The 10,322-nt window shown below is 42.1% G+C and overlaps 1 protein-coding gene across 1 annotated transcript; it reads left to right on the top strand.

Moving 5' to 3' along the window:
• The first annotated feature begins 6,363 nt into the window (after window positions 1-6,363).
• Window positions 6,364-10,251, top strand: calua (calumenin a). Its single transcript, XM_084447784.1, has 7 exons — window positions 6,364-6,439; window positions 7,176-7,391; window positions 7,773-7,966; window positions 8,177-8,346; window positions 8,459-8,519; window positions 8,627-8,826; window positions 8,938-10,251. Exons 2-7 carry the CDS (start codon window positions 7,177-7,179, stop codon window positions 9,040-9,042), a joined length of 945 nt encoding a protein of 314 aa, XP_084303910.1. The 5' UTR covers window positions 6,364-6,439; window position 7,176; the 3' UTR covers window positions 9,043-10,251.
• Window positions 10,252-10,322: the final 71 nt, after the last annotated feature.

The following is a 10,322-nucleotide window of genomic DNA, read 5'->3' as shown; positions in this document are numbered from 1 at the left end:
AGGTCTAACTACAGTACAACTTCAGCCATCACCCTAGTTACCAGTGACATAACTACTGCACTTGATAAGAAAAAAGCATTTGACACTGTTGATCATCAACTACTGTTGAAGAAATTATGTATTATTGGTCTTGATAGTAATGCCTGTGATTGGTTTCATGACTATTCTCCAGGTGCCAGTGTGTGAACTCCGGTAATGTCCGATCTGAATTTCTGTCTGTATCCAAGGGTGTGCCGCAAGGCTCTGTTTTAGGTCCAGTCCTTTTTACAAATTTTATTAATGACATTGTCCACCCTGAATGATTGTCATGCCCATTTATATGCAGACAATACAGTCTTGTACTGCATTGCTGATTCAATTCAGCTGGCTATGGAACAATTGCAGCTTTTTTTTAACACTCTTCAGAAGGCTCTAATACATTTTTTTAAGTTGGTCCTTAATGCTGGTAAAACTAAGTTTATGCTATTTTCTAGGGTGAGAAATATTGACTTTGATAAGTTATGTTTATCTACCTTAAGGGGCTCCCTCATTGAGAGAGTCAGATAATATAAATAGCTTGGCATATGGCTTGATGAAAAGCTATCATTTAGATAATCTCGCCTCTAGGCTACGGCAGAAAGATTTTTATATAATTTTTATATAGGAACAGATCTAGTTTTCCCTCCTTCAGTAGGAAAAGGATTGTTGAATCTGTTTTTTTTGTCAGTTTTGGATTATGGGGACATAATCTATCGCATGCTGCAGCCACAACTCTTAAGCCACTTGACTCGGTATATCATTCAGCCCTTAGATTCATTACTGGGGATAAATATGACACTCATATCGTATATCATATCGTATCCTGTATAATAAGATAGGGTGGTCCTCTCTTGCTGATAGGCGTACCAAACATTGGTACCTGTTTATCTTTAAAGCCCTTACTGGCAAGCAGTATTCAAATTTGAATAGGTGCTCTGTGACCTACATGACTTGGTCCAAGGATTCGTTGCTCCTAAAGACCCCTCGTGTTTCTTCCGAACTGGGAAAATGTGCTTTTTCCTTTGATGCTCCCAACTCTTGGAATGCCCTACAACTCTCTTTGGGATCGAAAACTCTTCCCTCCCTTGCAGAGTTTAAACGTGTATTGTCATTGTGTTTCAATTTGTAATTGTTTTAGCTGAATGCTATTTTATTCTAGTTTACATTTTGTTGTCTTTGCTGTATGTGATTTCTCTGTATTTGTTGTTTGTAAACTCGACGTCTCTGTAAATGAGGGTAACCCCAGATTCCTTTTCGAGTGTAAATAAAGGTTTGAAATTGAAATTGAAGTATGACAGCCTGCTTGGAGTTTGCCAAATGGCACCTAAAGGACTCTCAGACCATGAGAAACAAGATTGAACTCTTTAGCCTAATTGCCAAGCATCACGTCTGAAGGAAACCAGGCACCGATCATAACCTGGCTAATACCATCCCTACAGTGAAGCATGGCGGTGGCAGCATCATGCTGTGAGGGGTTTTCAGCGGCATGAACTGGGAGACTAGTCAGGATCGAAGGAAAGATGAATGGAGCAACGAACAGAGAGATCCTTGATGAAAACCTGCTCCAGAGCACTCAGGAACTCAGACTGGGGCAAAGGTTTACCTTCCAACAGGACAACAACCCTAAGCAAACAGTAAAGACAACGGAGTGGCTTTGGGACAAGTCTGTGAATGTCCTTGAGTGGCCCAGCCAGAGCCCGGACTTGAACCCGATTGAACATCTCTTGAAAGACCTGAAAATAGATGTGCAGAGAGGCTCCCCAGCTAACCTAATGGAGCTTGAGGATATGCAGAGAAGAGAAATACTCCAAATTCAGGTGTGCCAAGCTTGTATTATCATTGCCAAGAAGACTTGAGGCTGTAATCGCTGCAGTGTTAATTTTGACAGCAAATTCTGATTAATTTTAGTCATAGTCTTTTGACTAAAATGCTATCTAGTTTTAGTCATATTTTAGTCACCTGGATTGTTTTAGTTTTAGTCTCGTTTTAGTTAGCACTAAGATTTTAAGATTTAGTAGACTAAAATCAAATGGATTTAGTTAAAGTGTAAGGCATTATTTAACCATTTCTCTAGAATTTCCAAACTCAAATATATTCCTGGGCGAACCACCTATTTGACTTGACGATGTCATCAGCAAAATTAACACTAAATTGCTGCTCAGCAAATCGCTCAACAAAGAACTGAGCGACTGAGTAAAGGGTGTCAATTAGTGCTCTCAATCAATTAAAAAAGTGTATTGAGTTAATCACAACTAGAAAGGGTGCCCATTAGTGCATGGTGTAATTGAGTTGAAATGGTTAAACTCACTTCTCAGTATAAATATAGCACACTTGCACCTTTGAAGAGTAATCCTTTTGGTGGTGTTATTGATAGTGGTTTTGTATGAGGTGGTCATGTATGAACACAACCGAACATACTTGTGTACTTGTGTAATTTTTTCAATCAGCCATTACAGACAATAACAGAAGACATAAGTTACAAGACTATATACAGAAATTAAGTCCAGTGTTCATTCCTCTGGGGGGGGGGGGGAGGACAGGCACCCCCCAGTGTCCATGTCTCTGAGAAGGGTAGAAGGGCACTAGTCCTGGGTCCATTGTGTTTTTGTTTTGATGAATCAGATATGATTTTGTTTTACATGCATAGAAACATAAGACAATATTGGGCGAAAAAGGCAAAAAAAAAAGAAGTTGATATCAAAAGCTGAAATGGGGAACCGAACCCGGGTGGACGTATTGCTAGACTGATGCATTGCTAGACTGATACATTACCAGACTGATACATTACCGCTCGGCCATCTGCGGTATAGTAAACCCGTCAGGAGGAGTAGACATAAGGGGAAGGAAGCCAGCAAATGTTGTTTTCTTTTAATTTGTGTATCTGCCCAGTGATTCTGATGTGATGTGATTCTGATGTGTTCTAACTTGGCCAATGCTTCACCCCTCCACGAGTTTCATGAAAATCGCTCTGGTAGTTTTTGTATAATCTTGCTATGTGTCGAATGAACGAATGAAAGAAATAACACAGGACTGAAAACATACCTTCCACCAGCGGTCGCTGGGCGGAAACAATTTAAGCAATTGACCACTCGAGGCAGTGGGTTTCAGGGGATTTTACCACAGCTACGGGGCGTTGTTAGGCCCGACGCGATACCGGAGGGCCTAAAACCCCCGTAGCTGTGGTAAAAAAAAATTGTATTTACAAAATCTTCCGCGATAGGCTATAGTTCTGAATTAAATGGTTGCCAGGCAACATAGGCTATCTCGCCTATTTGGGTTGGCCTTGTTCACATAAGCCATAAGGCACAATTCGGGTGGTTCACATTTATTTGAATATTTCCAGCCATGGTGCAGTTATTAACAGTTCTCCAGAGCACTCGTTTTTGCTGGTAGGTGTGTGGAAGTGTTGGAGTCGAACTGATGAGTGCGTTATTCTAATAGGATACGAAAAAGGCGAGGTTGCTGCGAGTGGTTGCTACGCAAAACATAGCCTACCGCTTGATTTTATCAATGGCCTCGTCAATGAGATTGACGGCGCATTAATACTAATTGTTATGCGGTCGCAGCTGTGGGTTACAGAGTATTTTACCACGGCTGCTAGCCAATCAGAATCAAGTATCCAAACTCTCTGTTGTAGAAAATGTGATTAATCATGATCAAGTTTAAAATACTAGTATTAACTTGTATTTGTATTTGTACTTGTATTGGGGGGATATAAAACAATTAGGCATATGTGCGATGTTAGAATAAAGAAAAACATGACAGTGGTGATGAAAATGGCTGTTTTCAGAGAAATTTTAACCTGATACTGTTAGCTGTTTCTAATTATGATGTTGACCCCTGAGTGTGGCTGTCTGCTCGAGTTTTCTGTAAGAAACTGTGTCTCCCTTCCATAGACTTATGAGATAAGGGTGACATTCCATGGTTGGTACATTCTGTGGACAACAGCAATTGTTGTGGTTAGAGATAGAGACCTGGGCGCCAAACCATCGGCCGGTTATCTCGCTACAAGGCTGTAAGCTGCAGGAGAGACCAGACCAGTCCAGACCAGTCTGATTGGGGGAGGGGGGGTGGAACGCCCCCGAACCATAAGAACCGTGCTCGAGCTCAGGTGCTTTGATTTGGGTTAGACAGCCATACAGACAGGCCAGCTGAACACTAGACTATATGCCATCGTCTTTTGTATGCTAAACCTTCTGTAATAAAACAGCTTTTGATTGTCGCTCAAATCCTGCGTTGGAGAGATTAATTGTTCATTTGGAGTACATCAGAACGAAGGGACACTGGATTGTATGGTATTCGTGAGACATTGGGTGCTGTCTTTTATTGAAATCAAAACACAACGCAGAGCTGAATAAGGACAATAATAAAAGACAACGAAAGTCAACAGTGGTTAGAACTATCAAAAGAACAGCTGTATGTACACCCATAAGCCAGGCTGGACCTGGCCTGGTTTTTACTGAACTTGCTTCAGTGGAAAGACAGTAAATCACAGATATATGCGCACACACCTTTGATTTCATCTAAACTTCCATCTGGAAGCTTTTCTTTTACTCAACTTGCTTCGGTGGAAAGACAGTTAGGCTACATCACTGCAATATGTGTACATCACTGCAATATGTGTGCACAACTTCGGTTTTATCTAAACCGCCATCTCTTTTACTCAACTTGCTTCGGTGGAATGACAGTCACTGCAATATGTGTGCACAACTTCGGTTTTATCTAAACCGCCATCTGGAAGCTTTTATTTTACTCAACTTGCTTCAATACCCCTCAATATTTATGATCATCAGCATGGCCGTCGTTAGGGGGAATGATTCCAAAAACGACCCACCACTAATCAATACAGGGCACAGTGGAATATCTTTATTATGGGGCTAGAAATTCCTGACAGGGCTCCTGATCAGGCGCCAGTCATCAATATAGAGGCTACTGTATTTAAGGGACTAAGTAGGCCTATATATTTTCATGGGGCCCAACATTCTTATCGACGCCCCTGCTTACAATAGCAGGAAGGTATATGGAACGTATTGGGCAAATATATATTTAGTATTTATTTAGGTGATAAATGTGTGCATAATATAACGCCAATACCAGGTAGGTCTACTGTACTGTACAATCAAATGCTTATTTGAGGTAAGAGTTTCATTACTTCTGCCTGGAAGGTATTGTTTCTGGTGACGCGTGTTTGTTGGTTGGTTGGTTGATTTGTCAGCAATATTACACAAACACCTGACCAATTTTCATGAAACTCGATGGAGGGGTATTGCATGGGCCAACTTAGAACCCTTCGGGTGGATCCGAATCACGGGAGCAGGAGCTAGAGACACTGGGTTTGGACTCGGGGGTGCGAGGGGAGAGCCCAGAGTGCACTGAACTGCCCCGCACTGCCTCTGACCCGAGGGGGGCGCCACAGAGCCACCCAAACACGGCTGCCCATTCACCTCCATTCATTTTTTGGACTTATGCTCAGGATTTAAAAATTCCTCTCATTCATTGTGAATGGGGGGGATTGAAACGACGGTGATGCACCACCAGTATATTTTTGACATTTGGCCAATGTCACTGTACATGCTGATGACGTATCATGGTGGCGGATATCTGCGCCCTTCGAGTGCCCTTTCTAGTTGCACATAATTAGTATATGCACATATGACAAATGAACCAACTTGAACTAACTTTAAATTACATCATACACCAGCGATTAGTCACAGTTGTCAGTAAGGGTGTAGATTTTAGGAAAGGAAATGTCAACAAAACGTACCCAGATGATCACACACATCCAAACACCTGTCAAGACAGCCCAGCCCCAATACAATGTTAAAGATTTTTTTAGATTACCAGGATTACTCTAAATTGTCAAAATGGATTCTAGGATAGGCCTATATGGATTGATGACTAGCAGGTAGTAATCATAGTCATTAATGAGATCATGAGGCTCAAATTGGTATAAAGATAGAGATTATACCACTCCATCAGATCACCACCACAAATGTGCTGAAACAGCTTAGAGGATGGGACCGGGTCGGTACCACAAACCTGTTATAACCCAAACACAATTCTCAAATTGTGTGTACGTGGCAAGTAGTAGCCAATTGGGTATCCAGGATGAGTTGTCGTGTATTCACCGCAAATCCCATTTCCAAATCTCGATTGGCTCAAATCGTATATTCGATAGATTTAAACCAACCAAAAGCGAGTGCGATGAGAAGAGTATCGTGATGCAACACAGCGCAATTGCGCTCCTGCTGAAGTGGCCCAATCAAACCTCGAGGTTGGTTTTATGCGGAACCTCATTGGCCTGTTTAGTTTGCTGTATGACAATAAAACTGTCTATGCTCGGGTGTTAACGTCAAGCCGTGTGTGTTGGCAGTGAAGTAGTGCAGTTGTAATTGTGTCTGGATTGGAATCCTTCTGCCAGGTAGGTCGCGACTGCTGACGCTGTAATATAATACTTTGACAAAACTTGTTTACTTGAGCTAGTGTATTTTTGTTTTATGAGTGGGTTTTAATTGGGTTACGCGTCACATTCCACAGCACCAGCTGATCATAGCGGCCAGACAATGGTGTCAATCAGCATTTCAACATTATGGCTTTTGCACGATAGCTATACCTAAATTATTTCACTGAGTTGCTATATGTGTGAAGTATGCTGTCCCGTCTGTGACTCCCTCTAAGATTCGAATATTTAGAAGTCAAGAATGGGGATATTAATTATAATTGTATTAATTTGATTTACGTCCTCATAATGATTAATTGTTATTCAGTAGTGTACACACTCAGCATAACAACTCAGCTTACTGGAATTTCTGTAGCCTACTGTTTACAACTAAGAGTGATGTTTCTGAGACAAAGCATGTTACAAGGCATGTTACCTCATCCCATGTTGATCAAGTCTTTGGTCATCATGCTGTATCCTCATATTTTACATTTCCTGTCACAAGTATTTGCTGATAAAGTTCCAGCAATGTTTGTGCAGCTTTCTAACAACCCTCCACTATGGAAACTATGCACGTCAAACATGCATGCTAATCATCTAACAAGATGCTAGAAGAGCCTGCAAAGCTTCAATGTTACGCATTGGGTTAACTAACTAGGAGCATTGATGTGTACTCTCTTAAAACTCTATCTTTCTCCGCTCGATCTCTCTCTTTCAGGATGTTCAGACCGTTGTTGATGTGCGTTGCCCTCTGTGTGGTCTACGCCACCAGCAAGCCCACAGAGAAGAAGGACCGCGTCCATCACGAGGAGCCCCTGAGCAGCCGCGAGCATGTCGACGGCGACGGTAACGATTATGACCACGAAGCCTTCATGGGACAGGAGGCCAAGACCTTTGATGACCTCAGCCCAGAGGAGAGCAAGCGCAGGCTGGGGTGAGTGGATCTGAAGTCCCCTGAACCTGGGAGAGCCGAGCTGCAGAGAACTGCCGGCCGGTGTCCTCGGCTGTTATGTGCTCGTAGTCAGTGTGTAGCGCTACCCGACAGTTGACACAGAAATATTTGTTAAGCACCTGTATGTTGTCTTTAGCAGAAAGGTTTGCCTTAGGGAAGTAAAGCACCTTCCAGTTAGTGGTGGATAAGGTATGGACTTGTCTTACAGGAAATGTACTCACAAGCACCCCACCCCCATCTTATCACTTACAAAATTACAGGTTGGACCAGATGCTTTTACAAGTATTTCAGGTATTATAAGCTACTGTAATTAAATTTACCTGGTTCGAACTTCAATAATGATCTCCCTCCCATCTGATCCAGTGTGATCGTTGAAAAGATAGACGGTGACAAGGATGGCTTTGTGACTGAGGCAGAGCTGAAAGCTTGGATCAAGAAATCCCAGAAGAGGTACATCTATGACAGTGTGGACCGACAGTGGAAGGACTTTGACATGAACAACGACGGCCTGGTCTCGTGGGAGGAGTACAAGAATGTCACCTATGGTACCTATCTGGGTAAGGAGGGAGTGGCAACAGAGCTCTTGCACAGCTATTGGTCAAAATACATAAGCACACTGGTTATTATTGGGTGACCGAACAGCATTTAGATGTGTTTCTTCCACTGATTGGCTGATTTGATGTCCACAATGTCAATTTATTTGTTTAGTCAGGAGGTGATCACCAATTTAACTGCTTCATCATTCTGTTTGGCAAACCTCATCTTAGATGACCCTAAGCCATCAGAAGACGGTTACGACTATCAGAGGATGATGGCGAGGGATGAAAGGCGTTTCAACATGGCTGACAGAAATGGGGACAAGATAGCCGACAAAGAGGAGTTCACATCTTTCCTCCACCCAGATGACTATGAACACATGAGAGATATTGTGGTGCTGGTAAGTTAGTGCGATCTTCCTGCTCTATAGGATTTTTTTTTTTTTAATGCAAACAGACCAGCTTGCTCTGGAACATCCCTCTCCTGTGACTCTCTCCTTGCTCACCTCAAAGGAAACAATGGAGGACATTGATAAAAATGGAGATGGTTTCATTGACCTGGAAGAGTACATTGGTAAGGATTCTGTCTTGCTGACCCAGCAAATGTACAGGCTTTTCAGAGTGTAGTACAGAGGGTGTACAGTGCCACATGTTTCATTGCCCTCACCTCCTGTCTACTAGGTGATATGTACAACCATGAGGATGAGATGGACGAGCCAGACTGGGTGGCGTCTGAGCGCCAGCAGTTCAGCGAGTTCCGGGACAAGGACAAGGATGGGAAGATGGACAAGGAGGAGACCATGGACTGGATCCTGCCGTCCGACTACGACCATGCAGAGGCAGAGGCCAAGCACTTGGTCTATGAGTCTGACTCCAACAAGGTGAGATCTGAGTCTCTCTGAGTCTCTCTCTCTTTCTGTGTGTCTCTCTCGCTCTCGCTTTCTCCATCCATCCATCCCTCAGTGTACTGACAGCAATTATTGTTGTTTCAGGATGGGAAGCTGACCACGGAGGAAATCCTAAACAAGTACGACCTGTTTGTCGGAAGTCAAGCAACTGATTTTGGGGAGGCGCTAACACGGCATGATGAATTTTAGGCAATTTTGTCTAGTTAGATAAACCGATTTTGATAAGTGATATAATTTATTTTGTATGAAACCAACTCCACCATTACATCGTCTCCAATTAGTCTGTTGATGATTGTTTTCAATAGCTGTGTTTACATTCAATTGCTTCCAGTTCAAACTTTTATATTAGCCATTCTGTTACATTATCTAGTTCAGTAAGAAATACAGTAGCTTCTAGATTGGTCATTGTTGTTGCCTTTGATTAAGATATGACTTGATACACTCACAAGCACTGAATATTGTTTTGGAATTGATATTGTCCATTGCCCATCAAAGTGTACGTGGTACAGATCTGTTATTTTACAGTGTTTTTGTAGGGTAACCCTATTGTCCTAGTTTAGAAATGTATAACCCATTGTGTGCCTTCTCTTCTAAAAGCATAAGAACATATAAATCTGACTAAAAGATCAGATCATAGTTGTCAATTCCATAGGAATATTCCCTTAACCCTCCCTGTCTGTTTACATTGACACTGCAGTACGTGTCCTGATTTTTTAATTTGGTCTCTTTTTTTTTATTTTTTTTTATGAACTGTTCAGAACTGGGTCTAAATACTATTTGCAATCCCTTAAATGCCATTTGAATCCCTTAAATGTATTGTTTGTGTAAGTCAGCCTGCAGGGTCAGGTGGATGAGGTTTGCATTCTTCGCATTGGTCCCATTGTGTCAGGTGAGAACATCCTGGGTTTATAGGTTCACTGTGGTGGTTAAGAGGTTGACCACTGGCACATGTCCTGCTGTGCGGAACTACTTTTTTCTGGCAAAAGTAGGTGCCCCTCGAGAACTGCTCATCCAAACAACTTCTCATGCAATATTGCACATCCTGGGGTCCTGAGCAATACACCTGCTGAATATTAACTTACAGTACCCAGCTGTCAAGATCATCATGCCTCAGACAAAACAGACAGAGAATTATAGTTAGACTTCAAATAGTACTTTGACCCAGGTCTGCAACTGTTATGACAATGTTACTGAGTTCAACAAACAGTAGATGTGAATACATCATTACTACTCACTGTATGATTGATATGGGGTTCAACCATTACTTATGTGGGGTTATAATGCCAATGCATTGCATCACCATCATGTTTCTGTCATTCACATGAACCATATCAGTTATTTTCTCTGAATTCACACTCGGAATGTCCAGACAGACATTCGTATTTTGGACTAAATGCTCTTGGCCTGCTTGCAGTCAACAGCATGTTTCTCAATAAAATCCAAATTGGGTAAACTTAATTTGTGACTCT

This window comes from Borostomias antarcticus (genome assembly GCF_949987555.1).
Source record: "Borostomias antarcticus genome assembly, chromosome: 13".
Classification (NCBI taxonomy): domain Eukaryota; kingdom Metazoa; phylum Chordata; class Actinopteri; order Stomiiformes; family Stomiidae; genus Borostomias; species Borostomias antarcticus.
Note: the sequence above shows the minus strand (reverse complement) of the source record. Positions and strands in the feature narration are given on the sequence as shown.

Bases quoted from the DNA above. Each gene is read 5' to 3' on its own strand.
- calua (XM_084447784.1), top strand. From the start codon at position 7,177: ATGTTCAGACCGTTGTTGATGTGCGTTGCCCTCTGTGTGGTCTACGCC. The intron at 7,392-7,772 runs GTGAGTGGATCT...CATCTGATCCAG, and splicing joins GAGAGCAAGCGCAGGCTGGG to TGTGATCGTTGAAAAGATAG. The intron at 7,967-8,176 runs GTAAGGAGGGAG...ACCTCATCTTAG, and splicing joins CACCTATGGTACCTATCTGG to ATGACCCTAAGCCATCAGAA.